The sequence below is a fragment of the Topomyia yanbarensis genome, chromosome 3 (genome assembly GCF_030247195.1).
Source record: "Topomyia yanbarensis strain Yona2022 chromosome 3, ASM3024719v1, whole genome shotgun sequence".
In the NCBI taxonomy this organism is placed as follows: Eukaryota; Metazoa; Arthropoda; class Insecta; order Diptera; family Culicidae; genus Topomyia; species Topomyia yanbarensis.
Window position 1 is genome coordinate 417,233,917 of NC_080672.1, and position 26,316 is coordinate 417,260,232.

The 26,316-nt window shown below is 40.6% G+C and overlaps 1 protein-coding gene across 1 annotated transcript in view; it reads right to left on the reverse strand.

Annotated features, from left to right (window-relative positions):
- LOC131694303 (E3 ubiquitin-protein ligase AMFR-like) overlaps positions 1–26,316 on the reverse strand; it is a 139,989-nt gene that overhangs the window by 48,834 nt on the left and 64,839 nt on the right. The window contains exons 5-6 of the mRNA XM_058982927.1: positions 21,600–21,680; positions 3,490–3,645 (exon numbers count right to left, since the gene is read on the reverse strand). Coding sequence (XP_058838910.1) covers positions 3,490–3,645; positions 21,600–21,680 — 237 coding nt within the window. The remainder of the gene's footprint in view (positions 1–3,489; positions 3,646–21,599; positions 21,681–26,316) is intronic.

Sequence of the window (26,316 nt, forward strand, 5' to 3'; positions counted from 1 at the left end):
TTTATCTGTTAGTCTGGTTGAGACTTGAGACATTCGTGCAGAGACTTTTATAATCGCCTATAGCGAACCCCGAAATAGGTATTAGGAACATGACCATTATTCGAATCCCACGATTTGGGAAGAAACAAACGTCCACTGTGTCAGAGATTCGCTTAGCAAGGGTAAGACCCATGACACTCCGTGCGCGACTGGCATATTTTAGTCCTGCCAGCCATTCAATCCTCGGAGCGAAGAAACACCTTAACTTGAGGACTTCTGTTTTCAGTCGCCCCTTACGACATGGGAGCAGGAATCCACTGGATCAATTTTTGGTTGGGATAATTCAACCCACCGGATACCACATGGCCTCTAGACTGGTTTTGTCCGGAAAAAGATAATAGACTGATATCAACCTCCTAGTGGAGTATTTAACGAACACGATAACATGACTCTGCAGTGTATTTTTGGATCTCACTCTCAGCGCAGTTTTCGTTTCCATTCCGGACATTACACTGAACCTTATCAAATGAATGACGATTCTTATACCTATGGCTCGTCCCCATGGCTGGTTGCTAGTAGTTGATGTAACTATGTTATATTTCACGAAACAGTTCACGAAACTGAATCCATGGTAATTATTCCAAATTTCGAGAAAAAGTTCACGTATACCATGTGGGGAGTTACATGAAAGTAAAAATGATTAGAGATCTCTTCTAAATTTCACAAGCACACAAGATAAATCACAATCACAAGACATGAATGACTCCATGAATAATATTCCGAGTTTCGATAAATAGTTCATGAAAAAAATATCCGGTGTTGATTATATGAACTAGTTAAGAAATAATGAAAACTAGAGCATGATTAAGATATAACAAATCAAGGATCAATTCCTATTGGATGACCACACCGTAAACAATGTTGTTCCATAAATTTAGATGGATGAAATCACGAATCAACATTTGGTTTATGAATAATATTCATAATGTTGTGAACTAATTCACGACCTGAAAAATGATTTGGTAATGACATAGTGCAAATCGTTGCTGAAGGTCGCAAAAAACAGATACTTCCACAAATAGAAGCATTATGCTGGCATTGTGAAAGGAAAATTGAACACAATTATAAAACATATAATTTTTGTTCACGGTTCTGTTCTTGAAACGTAAAAACGTGATTGTTACAGAATTTATGGCCCTTTATACGCGAATTTGGGAACAGATATCATACGGTGAGCTTTGCAAGACTGTTCGCGCTTCACTAATTTGTATGTATGACCTTAAAACCTAAATGATGTTTCCTGATTTGTGAATAAGACACATTTGGTTGACATAGCCTTTATAAACATCCTATGATTTAAGAGCCTAACGACCTGTTCAGGGTATCATCCAAACAATATGTGGAATCGTTGCATTATATGAGTTGAAGTTCGTGTATATTTCATTTTATTAGGGAGTCCCTTTCCTTTTCAAAAAGCCTAAGTTGTTTATGATCTTAACAAAGCCTAATAGATTCTGAGTTGTTCAAGGTATCAAGCATTAGTGATTATCGTCTTGGCGTCTTTGAGCAAAGCACCCAGGACTCAATCAACAGATCCTGATTTTGAAATGACTTCTACATGACCCATGATATGTAAATGCTTACATTATGTGACAGATTGACATAGAGCTTCTAACTGAGGACTCTGTATTAGTTGGTCGTATGCTGTCAATTATGATACATGTACAGGAGATCGAAAAAGATAACATATCCGACAAGACAACTACTTTTTCCGACAAATAATCCATATATGTAAAGCTTGTAGGATTACACGACCCTTCAATTATAAGAGACCCAAACAAAACTTCGATATTCACATCAAAGCGTTACAAAGCAATTCATGAACCTACCCATGCTAAAGTCGAATTCCGAAATAGCGAAGCTAGCATGATATCAGACAAATTCGTTACCTGTCTGCCGGCGGTCATTCCTCACCAATCTTATCGGAACGAGAAGTTTAATTATTTCAATCACGCAAACATTCCGTCGATTCGTTTCGGTCCCGAGTGCTTGCGGCACAGCACGCAACCCCGACACAATGATAGACTCCCGCAGACAACGACAACATTGATGGTCAAAGTCGCGATGTTTTGCTGCATGATTTGAATAAATTGTTACAACTGCTCAGAGACCAATAACGCGACGTGGTGGTTGGTTTATATCAGCAATAAAAATGATACGAGTATGTACATATGTACCGGCCGAACAGGGGTGTTCCAGATACAGAGATGACACATTTTCATGCACTCATTCATTCGGAAATTCAGGGTCATTCGTGGTTCGAGACACATAGACCCATTCGTCACGTTCGCCCATTTCCTCAGATCGTCACGAAAGCCATACGCGGGTCAAGTCAGGGTCAGCATTCGGTTCTCCTGTTTTTTTTTGTATTTTGCATGCAATAAAATAAATCACGCTTTCCTCGTGCGAGCTTTTATTCAACGACCTGCACCAATGCCGGATCGACCTACCTATATGGGATATGTATAGGTACGGAATGCAAGTAAGCATCGGGTAATTATCCGCTGAGCTTACACGTGAAGGCTAGCGACAGTCAGGAACATAAAGAAAAGACAGCATTTCTTCCTTCTCCGTGGCCCTCGCCTGTACGTGCGGCTGATACTGGTCCAGCGCAAAAAAAGGGTCACCCGGTACTCAAGCTGTAAGTTTGTAGCAGCAGCTCAGCTACGTGAAAGAAGTAAAGGGTACAGCAAACCTTGAACTTTCAATGGAGGAAAAAGGAAGAAAAGAATTTCTCATAGGATGTTGTTAACCATTGCCGACATGTTTGGCATTCGGCTCTATCTGCGCGAAAAGGTCGCCCGGAGTTTAAGAGTGCAAAAAGAGGTACAATGCAATGGTGAAATGAGGGTCAGCGATTAAATTTATTTCACAGGCTGTGTTATGCTCTACTGTAGCGGAAGACTTTTTAGTCCAACTGGTGCAAGAAACAGGTCACGGTCTAGGGTTTAAATCAACGACGGGATTGTTGGAGCAGCTAAAGTCGGGTATGTGATAATGATCAGAGGTCCAGATAGTTGAAATGGTCGTCTACTTATTTTTTCACAAAAAGATTAAAAAGATTTAAACAAATAATTGCATACATAAATGTTGGAGGTTAAAATACAGCTTGGCCGACTGGCCACTGTGAAACTAACGTACATCTGTAGCAACCGAAAGAACTTTTATATGTACAAACATAACAGAAGTGTTATTCGTGAGAACTCGATTAACCAGCTCTCAGCCGGCTTAAACTCGTACGGTTATCTAGGCATCTTTCAACACCTTGAACACACGCCGCCGGCTTGTACTCCGGAAACGAAGTGTAACAGTGTAACCTACTCACTAGTAAATTTTCATTACATCAATCAATTTCTCGATTGGCGCGGCGCTCAAACGATCTAGTTTGCCTTTACAACACGGACCTACCGACCGGAGTCTAACCCCTCAACATCGTATGACCTTACTCACCTCGGCAGCCATGAAGGCGAATGTGTTGACGCCACTGATGAACACGCCTACTCCGATCGAGACGATCAGCATGAAACCGGACAGAGTGAGGATCGCCGACAGGAGCGCAATCAGTCGGAAATGGGACCATCCCGGAGTTGTCGGGCTAAACGAAAGCTGTGGAGTAGAGAGTTTTGGAAAGTTGATTAAGTTTGTTGTTTTGTTGTTTCGCAATGTTTTTGCAAGACCCGCACCAACCTAAGATCAATCAAACAGAGAAATATAATCGCCAATGAAAATTTGGAATCGGGTTCAGACGGCCAGCTGGGAAAGATTAACGGTGAAACCTCATTAAAATTTTTGAAATAGAGCAACGTCAATCACCATTAGCAAATCATGTCGTGTTTTTTTTAGCCTGAGGGTGTTGGCTATAATTGTCTAATATAAGACGGCCGGGGATTTAATTTAGTTTGAAACTGGTTTCTTGTTGGTTAGCACTTAGCATACAACGTGGCGTGTATCTGAAATGTCTGGCTGAAGATCAAGTTCAATGATGAAAGCCGGTTAACTTACAACTTGATCACGATCCACTGGCTGAAGCTGAATCGAATGATGGGTGAAGTCACCTCCGTAATAAGATTATTCGATCGTCAATAATATTAAACTAAGAAAAAGTGCTGAGCTTATTCAAAACAGACCTAGTTTCGATTGAAGCATATAGAAAAGTTCAAAGTTGAGAATTGTCGCTCAAGTATTAATTCCTCGATCAACTTGCTATATGATCATGACATTTCCAGATTCTCAAATTTTATCTAGCAATAAGTTAATGGATATCTCTACTAGGGAGGGTGTCGTACTATTTCGTTAACACAACAACAATCATAAGCTTTGCTGCAATAAAAAAAATGTGTTTATGTAAATTCCAGTGATCATCATATGATAATCGTCGGTGAAACCATATGTCGGAAACCTAAGCTCATTGAGTTCTCAATAAGTCCTCGGCAACAAGGTTTCCCAGAAGTGGTGACAGAGCACCACGTTGAGGGCATAAGCAGACACTCAATTTCCGTATCTTTACTGGTAACGATGGGCACAGGTATCGGTTGCTAAGCATTGCGTGTGCCCAATGCATGAATCGGGTGCTCACTCGAACTAACTTCCTAAATGTAGTGGTCGATTAAACGTTCCATTGATTGGAGAAGGAAGGAGGTTAAACTGACCGGTCTAAAGCTCTTAATGGGTAACGCGACAACCTTTGGGATTGTATTTAAGAATTAGTTCCCGCCACGCTAATGGAATGTATTCTTTCGCAAGACTAAAGGTAAACACATTTTTTAAATATGCTTGGAATGTTTATATCCTCCTTAAAGTAGAACTGGAATCGTTCCATCTTTTTCCGGAGACTTATACGGAGCAAAATTTCAAACCGCCCATTTTATCTACTCATTTGTCACAATTCTTCGAGCAAAAGCCCAGTCATTGGAACTACCTGAAAAAAACATCAGTGGCTCTCGGTGATGGCTATTTACAGCCTGTAAAGTGTGTGTGTCAAAATGACAAATGAGTACTTCATCTTCGTCAGACGAGTTGTCACCATTAGCAGTTCTAATCGAACTGACATGATTCCGTAAGTAACCTATTCCATCTACTAGCCTCGTTGAGACATTTGTTCAAAAGCTTTTCCAACCACTGCGCTCAGGGAACCGAAGGGTATTACGGTAAGCTTTGCCAGCCGACTTTAGTGCCTACGATCCGTCTCTGCGTCAGCGATTCCAAGCTCTTCTATCATACTTTTTAAGTCTTGCCAATTCGGCATTCCACCAAGGGTTCCCCTAGAATCACACATAACTCGAAGCGGAGAAGCCTCGCGGTAAGCTCTTACTATGAGTGAGCTTGTTTTATCCACAAGCTCATTCAAGCCACTTGGAGATTCAATCGTTGGGATTACGATACATGATGATATCTAGCGAAACGTTCGAATGATCAAGGATAATGCATTCATGATCAGCTAACGACGGTTCGAGCTCGTTCGGTACAAACCAGTTTGCCAACTCATAATACTGTCGGAGCAGAGGGTTATATCTAACACCTCTTCTCTGTCAGATCGCGCAAATGTTGTTTTTTTCCTACAATAAGTATAGCTGCCCCAAATTAGGTGATGAGCATTTTCACCATTGTCGATTATGAGTCGAAGCCCATTTCTGCTACAATATGATACAACTCTTTTGAAATCATCAGAATTCCGAATTTCCTGTTTATATTCTAGAAGGGAAAACTGAAAATCATCTATACTCCATGTTGAGAGCCGCTCGAATCTGCTTCTATCCCGGAAGGGCGGTTGAAGGATGAAGTACCTCGTCCGTTACATTTAAGATCATTAGCCCTGGTAAGGTAATATACCGAATCTTCAACTAACCAGCCTAAAAAAGACAAATGCAGATACAGAATGGAATAGTCGGCAAATGATACGGAAATGTGTAATGGAAACTGGTTGGAAGCTCGGCATTTGAAACGGCATAGTTCTGTTGTAGCCGACGAAAGCCACCCTTTTCACTAGAATTGTGTGATAGTAGCCCCTCAGGAAGTCGAACGAGAAAGCCGTGCAGTAAACCCAACTGCGGGTACCTCATTTTAGTGCCACGTCTACTACAGTGGTGGCAGATCATAGAGTGAGCTGTTCTTCAGTCTGTTTAGTAGACTAGGCACATTACGTTTAGTTTGAAGATACCAATGGTCTGTGATTTACAAGTCCAATTTTTTAAATCTTGTTGGATACCCATTTAAATCTGTTTTAAATTCTTAAAACAGATTTCGTCACAACTTAAATTGCGAACACAGATAGATAAGGGTCATCCCCCGTCAGATTTGCAAAGCACACTTTAATTCAATAAGTTAAATAATAAAAAACAACAAAAATTTCTGTTAACATGTATCGAAAAGTTTTCGAGTTATCAGTAATTGCAAAATGTTAAATTTTAAAAACTTCAAAACTTCAAAAAATCATCACTTGAAAAAAATCTTTTTTTTTCGAAAGTTGTTCTACTATCACTAACTACAATTGCAAACGAGACGGGAAATGTCACCCACTAACACACTGCTTAAGGTCAATTGCAGCGGGCTATGATTCTGAATGTGATATTCATTGTACGGTTCAGATAGGTGCGGGCATAGGGTCTTCACGATCGCGTGTATCATCGCGAAGGGCTCGAGCGTTTGTGCGTTAACGTGCTCGATCGCGTGGGCGTTTGTATGTTGCGTGTGCTAGCGTGTATAAATTCAATTTTACAAACGTATTTCCATTCGCACATTCGAGTGTGTTCTTGGATTATCACGTGCAGACCGTGAATCTGATAAAGCCAAGGGCGCGTTTCGACTTCGTCTCATCAGAAACCGACAATAACTTATTCTTGGAATAGATTAGCGCCGGCTTGACACTAAATCCCTAAAACGGAAACACGATTTGTGTTTCAATCGAACGACAGATCAAACGTGATGTCCCGTCCGAGCAGAAGTTCTGTTTATGCCGATGAGACATAGTGAAGCCGAAACTTGTGTTGGTTTAGCAGGCCAATGCGAAAGTACTACCCGAGTGGCAAGTCTGGTTTTATAGCACACTACAAGTGCATTCTAAGTTTTAAGAAGGTCTTCAAGAGTGCCATAAAACCTCAATTTTTACCAGGGTGTGCTATATTTCCCCCTAAGCATCCCTGATTTTGTAAAGTTAGAATTTGTGCCATTCACGTACAAAGAGTGGTTTTACCAAAAATTTTCGCCCTGGGGAGAAATTTTGGTGCTTACCCAATTTTGTCTCCTTAGGAAAATATAGCATGGCATATAGCATCACTAGAGTTCCTGGTCATGTCGCCATATTGTCTGCTTCGATTGGTCCAACTGAAGGCATAGACCTAGGCTGCTAGAGCCGAGAGTAGGGGCTTCCGGACATAACCGATTCATGATCGCGTGAAAACGGGTGTTTGCAGGTTCACTCCAGGGACCGAATTTGTAAATTTACTTAGTGCTAAAACGTTCACTTAATCGCCGGGGTATTATCCTGTTTGCGAAATCGCGGGCGTTGGAGTGCGTGGATAATCGCGAAGGGCTCGAGCGTTTGTATTTATTTATTTATTTGTTTAATCAACCGTGTAACGTAAGGCAGCTGCCTTTTTTAATGCTACACTTTGCTAAAATTCAGTTTTTTTTTATTATATCGACATTTCAAAACTAATGTTAATCTCTAATTCTACGCTTTCAAATATTTTAAATTTAGTAGGTGTTGTTGAGTTCGCGTAATAATGGCAGCCCTAAGTTTGCGCCGCTAAAACAACAAAAATGATCCATAAAAAATTGAAAAACGATCCATAAAAAAGTTGTCAATGTTCCATAAAACAAAACTGAAAATCCATAAAACAGTGTGAATGATCCATAAAAAGGGGTGATTTGATCCATAGATTATGTAAAATTGAACCATAAAATGGTCGCAAAAGAGCACTAAAATAGTAATAAAAGAGCAATTAAATTCAACCAATGCCCCATAAAAATATTGGAAATGTTCCATAAAATGATACATTTTGCGCCATAAATTAACTGACATTGATCCATAGAATATTAACAATGTACAATAAAGCACGTCGATATGTTCCATAATATCGACAAAAATGTTCCACGGTATTACAAAATGGAGCAATAAAATGTCAGAAAAAGTTCCATAAATTTGATGAAAATGTTTGCTAAATAATTTTTCTTGGTCCATAGAAGATGTAAAAATGAACATTAGAAATGATTCATATATCGAACGTTAAATAATGGTTCATGGATATTTACAAAACGATCCATAAGAAAAGAAAATGTAAAACGATCCATTAATATGTGCTTATGCACCAGAAAAATTAAATTTAATGAATTCATGCGAAATTTTTGCTGTTCGAACTAATAATAAAGTTTATTACATTTGGTTGTAATGTCAAACTACAACAAACCATGCATACATGCACTGCATATAACTACAACAAACAAAGCATACATTATAGTTAAACTTAAGCTTCCGTATCCCACTAGTCAGGTAACTGACCTTAGCTAACCTGAAATCATTATGGCAACTCTTTAAACGTCAGGGTATTTATGAAATTAGAGCGCTGAGAGTTATTAGACCACTGATACAGGCTGGCATGAGTCGTAAATACTATCTGAATAACTATCTGAAGCGAAAACGGACACTTTATACACGAACACTGACTAATGTGGCTACGCCACATCGCTATCTAGTGCACTGTCCGACTTCGCTACCGCTCAGTCGGCTTTTAACTAGCTATAGCCCCTATGTTTAAGTAAACCGGGCAAACGAGAGGACCACAGGTTTGCTTGCAATTCCAGCTACGGGTTAATCAATGCCTCGTCCAACGGATCCTTTGCGCCGCTTCGGATCCTTGGCCTCGGATATGCGGCCAAGCCGCATCACACTAGCTCCCAGTATAAGCTCACTTGTTAAAACACTGTCACTGTTATGAGAATTATTAAGCACAACTTATTTTTTCAGTTTACCATAAAATTTCGCCTGAATTCATTAAATGTATTTTTTCTAGTGCATAAGCACATATTAATGGATCGTTTTGCATTTTCTTTTCTTATGGATCGTTTTGTAAATATCCATGAACCATTATTTAACGTTCGATATATGAATCATTTCTAATGTTCATTTTTACATCTTCTATGGACCAAGAAAAATTATTTAGCAAACATTTTCATCAAATTTATGGAACTTTTTCTGACATTTTATTGCTCCATTTTGTAATACCGTGGAACATTTTTGTCGATATTATGGAACATATCGACGTGTTTTATTGTGCATTGTTAATATTCTATGGATCAATGTCAGTTAATTTATGGCGCAAAATGTATCATTTTATGGAACATTTCCAATATTTTTATGGGGCATTGGTTGATTTTAATTGCTCTTTTACTACTATTTTAGTGCTCTTTTGCGACCATTTTATGGTTCAATTTTACATAATCTATGGATCAAATCACCCCTTTTTATGGATCATTCACATTGTTTTATGGATTTTCAGTTTTGTTTTATGGAACATTGACAACTTTTTTATGGATCGTTTTACAATTCTTTATGGATTATTTTAAATATTTTATATGCAAAAGTACATTTTCCCGCGTAATAATTCTCGCCCAAAAGTACAAGATTTAATAGAAAATGGTAGGTTATTCCAACAAACAACAGCTCTTACAAATTATGATTGGTTGTAATAAGCCGTATAATTAAGTGGCATTAAAAAATTTAGTGTTCGAGGATTACGAAGAGGCCTTAATTTTGAAAACAGATATTCAGGATGCTTAGACTGGATAATTCGAAATAATGTTAGATTGGACCGCAAATTATAAAATTGACGAAACGGGCAACCAATAAGGGGATGATGAAGATGGGTCACTCGAGAAAATCTGGAAAGATTGTAGATGTATCGAACACATGCATTCAAAGCCATTCTTAGTTTACGTAGTGACATACCTGATGCATTAAGATACAAAAATTGTATGTAGGCGTGTTTGTCTTGATATCTTGATTTTCGTTTGATTATACCTCAGGTTAAGGATCAGGAATCAGAATATATTAGCACGCTTGAAACGTTCCCCATGATACTCTGAGATTTCTGCCTTGCCGTGTCGTCTCATCAAGTTCTTTATGAGACGGGAAAGAGGAGTGAAAGAAAAAGGCAGGCAGATGGAAAATGAAGACATAGTACAATTACAATACAAAAGAGTATCTAGTCTGAATTCTGCACTCCCAAAGAAAGAATAAACACTACTGATAAAGCCTATAGCTGTTTACCACACTGAGTTCCTTGAGTTTTCGGTCCCAGTACATAGGTTCATCTTTGTATGGAGAACCAAAAAACCGATTACGCAATTGCATTACTGCAGGGTAGTTACATATCAAATCATATGAAATCCCGTAATCGAGTTCACGAAGATTACACGAATAATATTTAGCACGCTGAGTACCAGCCATGTGATATTTGCGATGTTCAGTCAGTGTCCTGACTATTTTTTTTAATTTTGATTATAGGATTTTAACCTTAAGGTCATTCGCCTCTTCGGGTTAGAAAAATCTCTTACGAAAAATTTCCAACCCTATGTGCGGGGTTGGGACTCGAACCCAGGTGCGCTGCGTACAAGGCAATCGATTTACCAACTACGCTACGCCCACCCCCACTGTCCTGACTAGAATACTGCAATTGTACTTGAAAACATGCAACAAATTCTTTGACATTTTCGAACTCACAACCGGTAGAAAAGTATTCGCTAGAACGGAAGTTTGTAAGCTACACCACAGTGGTAAAACTGGTTCTGGACGAATGGAATCAGTCGCAGCGCCTCCCAACTCAATTCGTCCGCCAATTCATTTCCAATAATATCGGAAAGACCGGGTACCCTTAAAAGGTTGATAGCATTTGAGAGTTGGCGTTTAGAATCACATTCAAAAAGAAAATTGTATTTTTGACTATAAGTAGTATGGATTATAAAAATATGTCAAAAGTTTTTAATGAAAGCTTCTCCGTAATCCAAACACACTGAAAAAGTTACGTCTTTCTTCTGTTGGCAGGAGTCGAGCTTAGGCAGCATAACTACGAATCACTCATGTCTACCAGCATGTCTCCTGTCCATAATAATAATTAAATTATAATAATTAAACGCAAACGTGTTTCGACCTACCAAAAATACGCCAGGTCATCCTGCTTGACGTATGCAGCGCCTTCTAAATCTGACTGGCTGAATATTTGGTATAATCAATGGGAAACAATTCTATACAAATCAAATTTTAGAAAATGAGTACACAGTGATTCAGTGAAAGATATCAATAAGATCATTTTATATTATTTTTGAAATCCAATACATAATTCACCTAAACGTAAATAATGTTATATATCAGGTAAAGTATGATATCTTGCATAATTATGCATTAAACCCAATAAAGTAAAATTGTACAATTCGCGTATTCCATGTTCGTGTCAAGGAATCTTAAACTTGTATAAATTTGATGCTCCTATTGTTGCTGAATGGCTTCGGAATGTACCGCTATGCCTCTGCTGTTCAGAAATGTGGCACTGGAAAATTGATAGAGCTAACACCTACTATGTCCAGAGATTTGGGGACATAGGAGTTTTCTTTTCCATAACAAATCGATTTCTTAATTGAAATTTTACCATTTTAGGAATAGATTTTTAAAGACACTCCCTGCCTCCCTGCTGAAGTAAAAAAAAATGAATGAATTTTATTCTATATTCTTGTGAACACATATTTCGTGTTTTCCTCGAAACTTCAAACTCGGTACCATGGATATCTCAGAGACCTCTTAAGCAATCCCCTTACCATCTTACTCTTTTAAAATCTCACTGATTTATCTAGTCTTTGACCCACCGTTTTTGTAATTTTTTTTATTCAAATTATGTTCAAATACTCACAATATTTTTATAGTGAAATTTTTGCAAAAGGATAGGCCAAGGAGTAGATAATTTAATATGCTTTAAGACCTTTTAGAATTTTCATTTCCGATGAACGTACGAGCGCCAATTTATTCATCTATTTTTTGCATTGGAAACTTCAAAGAGTCGAAGGAGTTTTCGTATGCAACTGAAAATTGCTATTCAAGACTAAAATGTGTTTCGCAATATGCAAAAAACAAAATAGGGTAAAAACTCCTTTACCCCCTTAAGTTGTTTGCACCTCGGTAGCATATACAGAACACCTTTTTTCGTTATACTGCTGTGCAAAATTTTCACCCTCTAAAATGAGAAAAAATGAATGAACCATGAGCATGAAGGCACAACACCTAACCTATTGGATTTGGGTACTTCAAATTCATCTCATTTGTAACCGATACGAACTTCGGGCTGCTAGACGATAAATACTAACGTTTTTTTTCTCTTTGGGCAGTAACAATTTTGCATAGTGCCAGATATTTGGCTTTCAAGACCGAAAACAACGAGTTCAGTTTCATTCGTACGGTGACTCTCGGATCACTTAGACTTCCCAGATCATGTAGTGTAACGATATAACGTATAGTGCAAAGCTTGTTACTACGCTTCGAAGGATGCTCTCCGCCTCTTAAAGGTTTGGTATTTTTTTCGATGCGAATAAATGCGAACCAAATTAAGTACTGCTATTATATTACCCATTCTTCTCTCCTACCATCCAGCACTGGGCTCTAGACCCCTGCAAAAATGATTATAACTTTTCCTGACAAAGATTCGCCTTAAGGTGAGATGGGTGTCGAAATAAAATCGACTCCTCGGCTGATTCTATACCCATGCTTCTCAATCGGGCTCATTGTGATCTTCTTTCGGACCAAAGACAAAAAAATGCAGATTGCAGATGTTTAGAGTCCTGACGGAAAAATATTGGACCGTGGCATCAGGAATCAGAATATATTGCCTGAAATGGCACGTTCCCAGTATGTAGAATTGGAAGGGAGGAAAAATAACAGCACAAAAACAAACCGCAGGTAAGTTAAACTCACAAGTAGCTCAACTCGCCTGCGAGTAAACCTAAAGCTCTTTACCACATTGGATAAGAAGCTTTAGTATGTCTCTGAGTTTCAGTCGTTCAAACATGGTGTCGTCTATGTAAGGGCGGCCGAAAACTCGAAATCGCAATTGCGCTACCGCTATGAGGTTCGTAGTCGAATTCTCAAAGATCACATGAAAAAGACTCAGCGCACTGAATCGTTGCCATGTGATAATTGAGTTTGCAGTGGCCGGTTAAAGCTCTGGTCAGCATGCCGCAGTGGAGCTTCGAAAAATGTAAGAGATTTTTCGAAATCACTGGGCACGGTTGTTCTAGAAACGCTCGTATTTTTCCCTTATCCAACTGGTCGAAATTGGCACGGCGGGCTCAGGACCAACGAAGTCAATCGCTGAACCTTCCCGGGCCAATTCGTCAGCCCATTCATTTCCAGTAATACCGGAATGTCCGGGCACCCAGACAAGGTAGATAGTGTTGACAATGCTTAGTTCTTCGATTTGGGTTCGGCACGCGATCACTAGCTTTTAAGAAGAAGTACCGAGTATACGTATCAGCAAACAAGTTCGAAATCAATGGCGAGGTGTACGATTCCAATTTGAATTGCGCGGATCTGCTGAAACACAGAGTTGACAGTGCTTCGGTCAAAGAAGATGCTGGACTGGAAGGTCCTCCAAAAATAACAACTCGAGGAAATACTGGTACAAAACCGAAGATAATACAGTAAAAAACCCGTTTTTATCAGCCCCTTGGTGAATTTTAGGTTGATAAAGCAGGGACATTGACAAAATCGGGACATATATTTTTCTTTCTTTTTAGTAAACCGGAAGCTCTTAAAATATTATTCTTTAGTACCTAGACATAGCCTCATAACCCTTTCTGATTATTTTGTTTACATATCCTTTAAGGGGGTCTGACAGTGCAAAATTCTTTAAGATAAGGAAAATATACTCAAGAAAGGATTTACTCCAAATCAACTTGGTTCGTCTGCTAGAGCACATCAAACTACCAGCTATCAATTTTCATATAAGGCTAACAAAATCGGGTCAAAAAGCTGATAAAATGGGGGGCTGATAAAATCGGGACTTTGCTGTGGCTCCTGGTCTGAGTTCAGAAAAGGAGTTTCTGGCAATTTCTGAGACAAGTGTTCCTATGTCTCAGCCGGATAAAAAGAAACCTGCGTTGGATTAATAAATTTATCTCACACTGTGGACCAGATTTTTACAGCTTTCAATATTTCCAACTTTTATAAAAGCAGCCTGATAACCTTTCAACCCGCAGTAGAAACATTCGTGATGCAGTTTTATGTACAGTAAATTCATAAACTGATATCTCGACAAAGTGACATGTGTTTACTGCTTCATGTGATGAAATATTTTCCGAGATCAGGTAAGGCTAAGATTTAATATAAAAATTAGATGTGTAAAAATTGTAATATTATTCATTTTTCTTGACGAAAAATCAAAGTTTCAAAAATTCTAGTACAGAAACGAACGACAGACAATGAATATAATAAAAATAACAGTAAATTCGTATGAAGCAGTGTACTAAACGCGAGCGCCCAGTGGATGTAATTTTTTCTCCGTTTGCTTACGGTAACCGTTGTCATCGGTAGCTGGAGGCAGACCGACAACCAACACTTGTAATTTTTTTCAATATTACTGATCCTATTAAAAGTCTTATGTTAGCTTTTCTCCCTACAGTGAGAACATTTTTGAAGCAGTTGACTGCTAAATGGCCCCTCCTCTCAGCGATTGTATCCTTCAATGGCTAACTCATCGAACGAGGTCACGGATTTGATCACTGTTCTACAGTGGAATTGCAGAAGTATCATCCCGAAAATCGATTCCTTCAAAATTTTAATAAATAATTTGAGTTGCGATGCATTTGCATTATGTGAAACTTGGTTAACTTCCGACATAGATCTCAACTTCCACGACTTTAATATTATTCGCCTGGATCGAGACACCCCCTATGGAGGAGTGCTTTTGGGGATCAAAAAGCGCTATTCCTTCTACAGAATTAACCTTCCCTCGATAACAGGTATTGAAGTTGTCGCTTGTCAAGTAACAACCAAAGGCAAAAGCCTTTGCATAGCTTCCATATATATTCCCCCCAACACCGCGGTTGGCCACCGACGGCTACAAGACATTTTAGAATCCCTGCCAGCACCGCGACTAGTTTTAGGAGACTTTAACTCTCACGGTACAGCATGGGGTTGCCTCTATGATGATAACCGGTCTTCCTTAATTCAGGATCTTTGCGATAACTTCAATTTGACAATTTTAAACACGGGTGAAATGACACGGATTCCTGCTCCTCCAGCGCGCCCGAGCGCCTTAGACTTGTCCCTTTGCTCAACATCGCTGCGGTTAAATTGCACGTGGAAGGTAATTCCTGATCCCCACGGCAGCGACCATCTGCCGATTGTAGTCTCAATCAATAACGGTTCAAGGCCATTGAAATCAATCAATATTTCGTATGACCTCACACGAAATATCGATTGGAAGAGCTATGCTGCCGCGATATCCGACAACATCGAATCTACCCAAGAACTTCCTCCGGAGGAAGAGTACAGCTTTTTGGCTGGCTTGATTCTCGACAGCGCGAATCAAGCTCAGACTAAGCCAGTACCCGGCGCGAACATTCAAAAACGCTCTCCTAATCCGGTGGTGGGACAAAGAGTGCTCAGACGTGTACGCGGAGAAGGCCACCGCGTATAAGACCTTCCGGGACGACGGGTTACCCGCTAGCTATCGACAATATGCGACGTTAGAAACGCGAATGAAGAGTTTGATGAAAGCCAAGAAACGTAGTTACTGGCGCCGGTTCGTTGACGGACTAACGAGAGAAACATCGATGAGCACTCTTTGGGGCAGGGCCCGGCGTTTGCGAAACCGAAACAGTACTAACGAGAGTGCAGAATATTCAAACCGTTGGATATTCGATTTCGCCAAGAAGGTTTGTCCGGATTCCGCCCCGGCACAGAAGATTTACCGCGCCGCGTCTCCTCACGATAACGCGAACGAAACACCTTTTTCGATGGTGGAGTTCTCACTTGCTCTCTTGTCGTGTAACAATAAAGCTCCGGGGCCAGACAGAATCAAATTCAACTTGTTGAAGAATCTGCCTGACTCTGCCAAGAGACGCTTGTTGAACTTATTTAATAAGTTTCTCGAGGTTAACATTGTCCCACTCGATTGGAGACAAGTGAAGGTCATCGCCATCCAAAAACCAGGAAAACCAGCCTCCGACCACAATTCGTACCGTCCGATCGCAATGCTATCCTGTACCCGAAAGTTGTTCGAGAAAATGATCCTATCCCGCCTCGACAATTGGGTCGAAGCAAATGGCTTACTGTACAATTTGGCTTTCGCAAAGGCAAAGGGACGAACGATTGTCTTGCGTTGCTCTCAGCAGAAATTCAAATGGCCTATGCTAGCAAAGCGCAGATGGCATCAGTGTTCCTAGATATTAAGGGGGCTTTTGATTCAGTTTCGATCAACATTCTTTCAGAGAAGCTGCACCAGCATGGTCTTTCAGCGACTTTAAACAATTTTTTACTAAACTTGTTGTCGGAAAAGCACATGCATTTTTCGCATGGTGACTTATCGACATCACGATTTAGCTACATGGGCCTTCCCCAGGGCTCATGTCTAAGCCCCCTGTTATACAATTTCTACGTCAACGACTTTGATGAATGTCTTGACAATTCCTGCACGTTAAGGCAACTTGCAGACGATGGCGTGGTGTCTGTTACGGGACCCAAAGCTGTCGATCTACAAGGACCATTACAGAATACCTTGGACAATTTGTCTGCTTGGGCTATTAAGCTGGGTATCGAGTTCTCCACGGAGAAAACTGAGCTAGTTGTATTTTCAAGAAAGCGTGAACCAGCACAACTACAGCTTCTATTAATGGGTCAAACTATCGCTCAGGTCTTCACAGTAAAATATCTAGGGGTCTGGTTCGACTCGAAAGGTACTTGGGGATGCCATATTCGGTATCTGAAACAGAAATGCCAACAAAGGATCAACTTTCTTCGTACAATAACCGGAACATGGTGGGGTGCCCACCCAGGAGACCTAATTAGGTTGTATCAAACAACGATACTGTCGGTAATGGAATACGGATGCTTCTGCTTTCGATCCGCCGCGAACATACATTTCATCAAACTCGAAAGAATTCAGTATCGTTGTTTGCGTATCGCCTTAGGGTGCATGCAGTCGACCCATACGATGAGTCTCGAAGTGCTGTCGGGCGTTCTCCCGTTGAAAAATCGATTTTGGGAACTCTCATATCGATTGCTCATTCGATGCGATATCTTGAACCCGGTCGTGATTGAAAATTTCGAAAGGCTTGTTGAGCTCAATTCTCAGACCCGTTTCATGTCCCTGTACTTTGACTACATGGCGCAGAATATTAACCCTTCTTCTTACAATCCCAACCGTGTGCATTTCATAAATACTTCTGAATCTACTGTTTTCTTCGACACATCCATGCAAGACGAGATTAGTGGAATTCCGGACCACATACGCCCACAAGTGGTTCCAAACATTTTTTATAATAAATTCCGAGAAGTCGACTGTTGTAAGATGTTTTATACTGACGGATCAAACCTCGAAGGGTCCACTGGCTTCGGTATTTTCAATCAAAAGTTCACCGCCTCCTACAAACTCAGTGACCCTGCTTCAGTTTACGCCGCAGAACTAGCTGCCATTCAGTATACCCTTGGAGTCATTGAAACATTACCCGCAGGCCATTACTTCATCGTTTCGGATAGCCTCAGTTCCATTGACGCTATTCGCTCGATGAACCATGGAAAGCACTCCTCGTATTTTTTGGGGAAAATACGGGAGCTTCTGAGTGCTTTATCTGACAACTCTTTCCATATTACCTTGGTATGGGTCCCTTCTCATTGCTCCATTCCGGGCAATGAGAAGGCAGACTCCTTAGCTAAGGTGGGTGCCTTAGAAGGAGACGTTTACGAAAGACCAATTTGCTTCAACGAATTTTTTAGTATTACTCATCAGAGAACCCTCGAAAGTTGGCAAACTTCGTGGAGCAGTGGGGAGCTGGGAAGGTGGCTACATTCGATAATCCCTAAGGTATCGACGAAACCTTGGTTCAAGGGGATGGATGTGGGTCGTGACTTCATTCGTGTGATGTCCCGACTCATGGCAAACCATTACACGCTGGATGCACATCTCCGGCGTATTGGGCTCGTGGATAGTGGTATCTGCGCTTGTGGCGACGGCTATCACGACATCGAGCACATTGTCTGGGCGTGCACCGAATACAGTTCCACCAGGTCTCGGCTAATGGATACCCTGCGGGCCCGAGGAAGACCAACCAACGTCCAGGTTCGAGATGTGCTGGCAAGCCGCGATGTCCTCTATATGTCCCTTATATACACCTTTGTGAAAACCATCAATATACAAGTCTAACTGCCCCTTCTTATTTTCCTTATCATTCTCAGAACCCTCTTCCACCTGTATCAAAGCATCTGTATCGAATGAGCCAACAAACACGGGACCTACGGCACGAACATAACACGCTTAACTCGAAATGTAGCCGATCCACATCTGAGCCGTACTACGAAATCGTCTGGAAAAAAACCCCTGCCATCTTGAGGAGGACCACCCGGCGTCCCAGTACATGATTCCCCTGATGAAGGCCACCCGAGTTTGTAATCCATCCGTTGATCTCACGATGCCTGAAACTGAAATAATTTTCTCTCCCTGCCATCTTTGTCTACCCTCCCTCCCCTGACTCTTATACCCTGAAGTAACACCCCTACCCCCCCAATATCATCACGAAGCATTTAGCTCTTCTTGTCTCTTCTAGTTTTAACTATTATATTATATAATCTCGTTGAAAATACCCAACTCTACTACCTACAAAAATAACTATAATTACGAATCTTTACAAAATTCAATCATGCCCTCTAGTTATTCCTACTTTTAAGATAGTCGTAAAAAATTGTCCCCCTTAGTTAAACATTATTTGCTCCAATAATCTCACTGATAAAAATGTCAAACCATATTGCCACAACAACTAAATGACCCTAATCTTACGAAAATAATATTATCCCCTTGTGTAGATATATAAGATAGCTATAAAATCGCATTAGTTTCATTTTAAAAAAAATCAATATGTAATCCCCTAGTTTTAAGCAATTTAAAATGTAAAACAAAACAAAATTGGCACCTTTAAGATAACGCAACGTGCCTTATCAAATAAACGATTTGAATAAAAAAACACTTGTAATTTGCTCATTAACAATTTTTTTTTTGAAAGAAGCTTGCCAAAATTGTCTTTTTCTATTCGTACAACCGAGTCGCGACCGACTAAATACCAATCCATCTGCTGCTGGTTATGGAACGGTACTTGTTCCTTATTTTCTCAAGCGTATCCATTTTTGCTAGTTAATTAGTGAGGATCAATTAGTCGTAGCCTAATGCAAAAAACGAGTAAACTTCAAAAAAGAAAATCAAACTGAAACAATCTAAATAAAAATGGACCACAAAATTGGTTATCCATTAGAGCAATCGAATATCCAATCAGAACTACTTGAGTATCCCGGCAGAATAATGCAAGGGTGGACAAATAGGCACCTGCTTGTAACAGCCAAAAGAAGGATTTAATTGCCCCCTTTGGCAGCAAACCAATAAGATGATTGGATTCGATTTCGAGAAACAGGTCAAACGAAAATACCACCGACAGTGGCCGCGTTTTTCGATCTCTTGACTGGAGGACTTACGGCATCGCAAGTAATTGCTTCCGACTAGTTGACCTAGTGGAAAATGGTATTTATCTTGGTAAAGCGTAAGTTGATTTTAAAATCGAAATGCAGAAAGTAAATAATAATAGGTACATAATTTGAAGAAAATAAAAAATCAAATATTGTTGCATAGTCGCTGTGCTTTCAAAATACTTCCAACCGCCATAAGACCTTCATTTTAATTGTTCCCTTGCTGTGTCAATCAGTCAATCTAACAGGCTGCTGTTATAGGTGTCTGGATGTCATGAGCCAAATGATCGGACTGGTCAAGATCTTTTATGAGAAGACATCGATCAAGCTTCCCCCTTTTAATAGTAATACCCAGTGGAGACCGGGTAAAGTATACTTTGTTCAGAGCGAAGGTCAGCTCTGCCATGGGAAGAAAATGCAACCCGTCCACGCCTGTGTGCCACCAACAAACCCTGACCAAAACCATTTGTTACTGTATTGTCGTATATCGCGTACTCAATGTCACTGACTCACTGACTGACGTACTGCGTTTACTTCAATCTGGTCGAGTTGAATGCCGGAACGAAATCTCGAACGTACAATTTTGTCACGCATAAGTTAAACTGACTGTGTAGAACTTTTAGTACACACTATTAAGCATTTAACTTAAAACCAGTCAATTGCATTTTCATTGGAGGGGAAGCCAATAAACCGGGGCTCATCTACACAAATGACTCGAATGTACGAACGGACGTAAATCGTCGGTTTGCTTTGAGCACGGATGATTAGGTGCTCAAAAAGGTAAAAGGCTTCTTATATAGGAAGTTGCTGGTTTTCAATTGCCGTTTACTAGTTGGTTTACTTACTTCTAGTTAGCTGCGCGTACGTGCACAGCCCGTTAGATGAGTGGTGCGAATTTTAGCACTTCTGATGGAAGGAAGTTCGCTAAGCTTGGCGATGTACCTACATGTAACAAATTAGCTGGTCAGTCGTCAAAATTGTTGACTGAATACAATTGAAAAACAAAACTCGCAGATCTAAAGAGCGGTGTTGGATCTATAAGAACATACCCGGAACAAGTTGCAATTGCTTGAACAAATTTGTGTCGGCATCAAGAAATAAGATAAAATATGAAGGTTCTAGCATCTCATATTCCATATGGAATTGAACCCACATGAAGTAATGAGTTCTCAGTCTACCACTAAGAACCGTACGCGCAGATAATCTTTTTTGATGATTAGTTACCGCATATTTCACTTTACAAAAGCATGGGAGCGATGATGGAGTACTTATTGTTTTCTTCCCATAGGTCACACCCGTGTACTCAATGAGGGTTGCCTGACTTCTTCTTTATTCATCACCAGCTGGTTCGCCCAGCCTCTATTATCAGCTGAAGTATGAAATTTTAAACAATTACCATACAATGGGTCATATGACCCAATAAAACCAACGTGCCAACACGTAACCCACCGCACGGGAACTGGCCACTTAACTATAGGGTCAGAGAACATGATGACAGTGGTTCCGTCGTCTCCACTGGATAGCCAGACGCGTCGTTGTCTGATGACACCCACTTCGACGATGTCGCTTGGCTGAGGTTACGCAACCGAAAAAGTTGAAAATAAACAACGATCTCCTGAACTCTCTCACGCCGGCTGTGACTCATATCCGGCTGCTACTGACGCGCCTCGTCGAGCAGCTAAGTGTAGGTATAATTTTCTCCTACTCGCGAGCGCGGTCAGAGCAATGTGTAATTGCCGGTACCAACATCTTCACATCTCAATTCACGTATCGTCGCGAAATCGAAACTGATTGATTGATTGATTGATCTTTCGGTGTTTTGTGGGGGGTGATTATAAGGGCGGATACTTACGTATTCGAATCGGTCCTTGCTCAGCTGCGACAGAAGATGAAGGAACCCGAGGACGGAGAACCATGACACCCACAGGATGACCTGAAAATGGAAGAAATGCAGTCATTGTTTTTAATTGCACTTGATGTAATGAAATTGTAGTCAAAGTTATATTCCCCTAATGAGATATGTTGCTGCCACTTCGAAAAATTGGTCATTTATTATTGATAGCTTTGTGATCGATCGGCCAAAATTGTATTTAGTTTAATGATCATTTCGTACCAAATAGATGCTTCACTTAGCATCGTACATGGGTGTGCAGTATAAATTTTCATTTCCTCTCTTTATTAATACTACACGGATCAACACGATACTTTTTTGTCCACTTCCTAGATATATCATTTGTCTTCCTCTACGTCTTTCAGTGTGACCGTTTGGATGGTATCGATGGAACATTGGGTGGATTTAGGTTCTTGGGCACATAATTGCATCAAAATGTCCTCATACCATTAAAGTACATTCTTTTTTTGAGAGTTCCTATTGGAGCTGTAGAGCTAGGTTCTCGGAAGGGCTCCCCGTCAGAATCACATACTACAATTTGCCGACGAGACAGGCGAATGGCGCCCACTAAAACACTGCTTTAGGCCAATTATAGCGGACCGTGATTCTGAATGTGATATTCATTGTACGGTTCAGGTATGTGCGGGCGCATGGACTCGCGATCGCGTGCATCATCGCGAAGAGCTCGAGCATTTGTACGTTAACGTGTTCGATCGCGTGTGCCTTTGTATGTCGCATGTGCTAACTTCGCGTGCATAAATTCTACATAAATGCCGTTTGCTTTCGCATATTCGCGTGTATTCTAGAATGATCGAGCGCGGACCGTGAATTTGATACTTAATTTTTCGTGTGCGGTTCAGATTCTAGAAAAAAGAGGGTTCTTACATATCACTAGAGTTCTAAGTCATGTCGCCAAGGAACGTGTTACCTTGTGGATGTGAGCTTTATTTTTCGATTGGTATAACTGAATGTATGGACCTAAGTTACTAGAATGGAGGATAAAGACGTGACCGATTCATGATCGCGCACGTTTACGGGTTCGCGTTTGAGACCGCGTTTGTAACTTCTTAAGTACTAAAACGTTCACGTTTTCACCGGAGCGTTGCGATCGCGAATGTAGGTGTGCGTATATGATAGCGAGAGCAGAAGTATCGTTTGTTGACGTGTTTGTCGCGTGTGCTCGTGTGTATGTGCCACACGGACCGTCATTCTGATATTTAGTTTTCGATGTACGGATCACATTCTGACAGGGAGTGAGTTACTCCATATCGCTAGATTTCCCGGTCATGTCGCCATGCACCGTGTTTTTTTTTAATTCGTTTATTTGACACGGCTCAATGCGTTAGCATAGAGGAGCCATGGGTCTTATATATTTACACAAAGTAAAAAAAGATCCCTTGCGCGCAACTTGGTATTGCGAGCGGAGATCTTTTTACGCGTCGGGAAGATGTTCCTTCTTTCGCCAACTTTGGGGTCTCCTTCGTTGTTGTTTACGTCCGTATCATCATCTTGATTACTGCCATGATACTCGCGATCAGATGTTCTTCCTGGTTTCCTGTTCTTGCGGGTCACGAATGTGAACACTCCATCCTTGGTGGTAGCTTTTTCACTGGTGGCATTAGTTGTTGAATTTGAAGTACTTGGCGCAGCTTTAGATGTTGTCATTATTGCCTGAACAGCAGCCACAAATTTGGCAACCGTTTGTGGTTAAGGTAAAGATATTGGTGCCTGTGTGTTGGCATATCTTTCTGGTGATGAGCTTTCCTCAGCTGTTTCCGGGCAGGGTTGTCCGTGATGTGCCGTTTGTTCACGGAACTGGCACGTATTAGTTTGTCCTTGATATGTACAAAGAGTTCGCTGGGTAATGGTGTCACCCCCTTCTTTGTTGTACTGTAGGGTTTAAGTGATTACAAGTGTTGAGACGTTAATATTATGACCGGGGTGTTATAATGTCTGGAAGAGCGCGGGTATAGGTTGCGTGGATGGTCGCGAAGGGCTCAAGCATTTTTATATTTGTTTGTCGCGTGTATGTGACTTTGTTTGTATACATTTGATTTTTATGTAGTTTAGTGGATGTGAGCATTATATTTTTGATTGGTTCACCTGAAGGCATTGGACTTATGCTACTAGGGCCGAGAATAGGGGATTCCGAGGTTTGGAGGTTCACTCTCAGGGGCATTTGGAGGTTCACTCTCGAGACCGGGATTGTTAATTTATAAGTGCTAAACCATTCACTTAGTCACCGGGGTGTTATACCTTTTACGAGATCGTGGGTGTGGTCGTGCGTGGATGATCGCGAAGGATTCGAGCGTTTGTATGGGGGCGTTCTTGTCGCGTTTGCTAGTATGTAAGTAACTTCGCGTGGACACATTATTTTTATAAGCGTGTGGCCATACGCATGTTCGCGTATTCTTCAATGATCGCGCGTGGACGTCTTATCTAGTTTTTATTTCTATTGGTCCATCGAAAGGCATGAATTTGGGCTGCTAGGATCAAGGGCGGAGACTTCCGGACGTTACCGATTCATGATTGCGCGAGCTTAGGTTCTTAGGTTCCAACGTTCACCTAGTCAATCGGGGTGTTTGAATATTGACAAGATCTCGGGCGTTCGTATTTGTGACCAGGTTTGTGTTATCGCGTAGGCCACGTTTGTACGTTTGGAATGAGAGATTGTTAGTGTATATGAGAGAATAAGCAATTTGTGTTAGTGAGTGTTAGCATGGATCTAATTGAAAGTATAGCAACAAAAGAAGGGTGCCTGCAGAGAGAATTGGGCCCTAAACCCACATTGTATATTATTTGACCATGGCAGTGGATAATAAAGGTCGCCAAGTTAAGTACTAAAATTGATCACAATGTAGCTTAACTAAAAAGAAAATAATTGTATCCCAAGTTTCTGTGATATAATCACTGTAATACTGCTTTGGTAGAAAAGCCCCCGGACCACATCAAGGTACAGTATCATGCCGAGGGCATTAAAGTACATTCTTAAAATAATAACATGAAGGTAAATAGTGGTTTTTCATAGGCTGCACCAAAAATGGCAAAATACGTTCCTGAAGTATTTTGTTGTAGAAAATTTCACTTTGCTTTCCATAGGTTCAAACTGCCTGCCAAACAAGATTTTTTAAACGATCTTTCGTAGTACTCTTGAGATTGTTGAGTCGAAAATTTTTAGCGTTTTGTCCTAAGAACAATTTTTATTCCATTCGACTCGTTTTTATCTTCACCGTAACAAAAACACTGAATTACGCAATTCATAGGATGTTAACAATAACTTTGGAAGAGAGACTATGTTAAATTTGGTTAATGTACATGCAATTGTAAAAAATACAGCCCGATGTAAAGGGCAAACACGAAATTATTGCGACACCGAAAATGTCATGCCAATTTTCTTATAATGTTTAAAATCAAACCAAAATTTTAGGGTAGTTTTATACATATATTTACTTCAAAAATCAAAAGAAAAGTTAATCGATGGAGCCTTGAGTGTAAAATTGAACGCATTTTCGCTTGATGCCCTCCATCAAAGTCTTTACAGTGTCATCCGGTACTAGTTTCTCAGTTTTCTTTTCCATTTTCTTAACATGTCCTTCTCGTTTTTGACTGTCTTCTTGCTCTTCCGAAGTTCCCGCTTCATCATTGCTCAGTACTGCTCCACCGGGCGCAGCTCCGGACAGTTTGGCGGATTCATGTCCTTTGGAACAAAATGGACAGAATTGGCCTCATACCACTCCAGGACACTTTTAGAATAGTGGCATGATGCCAAATCTGGCCAAAATAGCAGAGAATCGTCGTGCTGCTGCAAGAACGGCAAAAGGCGCTTCTCGAGGCACTCAGATTTGTAGATCTCGCCATTTATTTATTTAACTTCATCTTTGACGCAGAGCGTCATACAGACTGTTATTTAAACTAATTACATATGTACGTTTTATCACAAAAGTCACTGTATATCACATTTACATCACATTTCATATACATAACATTACATATACAATAACACTTATTCAGCAGGTTCCCATACATTAAATTTCTCGTGAAATTCCCGAAAGCAAGTCCCTCTCGGCCAAGTTGACGGTGACAATGCAGCATTTCTCAGTTTCAAATCTACTCCAACCTTGAACGAAATGAAAGGCATCGAAGCTACTTCTTTCCAGTCTGGCACAAGTTTTTTCACAACGGCAGGGTTCTTTCCGAGCGATTTTGTTACCATATCCGCGATATTCCTTTCAGTAACTGAATTTTTCGCTCTCGTGAAGAATAGTCAGCAGAATTTAGCGGATGAGCTGGGTAACGAGCTTGACAAATTACCAAGACGAAAAACATTTCTGGAGCCATGCTGCAGTTGGGTTGATGAGAACGGCGACGATTGATCTGAAGGAGAGCTTGCTTCTGTAAACAGTTGGGTAACTTCGTACGATCTGCCAGCAATCATTTCATTAATAGCCGCAATCTGTTCCTTCAGTTGACGTACTTCAAATAAATCTAATGCACGGTTTTCGGTTTGTGGTTCAGTGTGAACAGAAACAATAGCAGGTCGGACGGGTGCAAAGCTGGAAGACTGCGATAGCAACTTGCGTTTCTCAAAAAATGCCTCAAATCGGCGAACATCGATCATGACATCGGTGCAAGGCGTGCACATCCATAAGATATTCCGCTGCTGTGTAGAGCTAAGCGC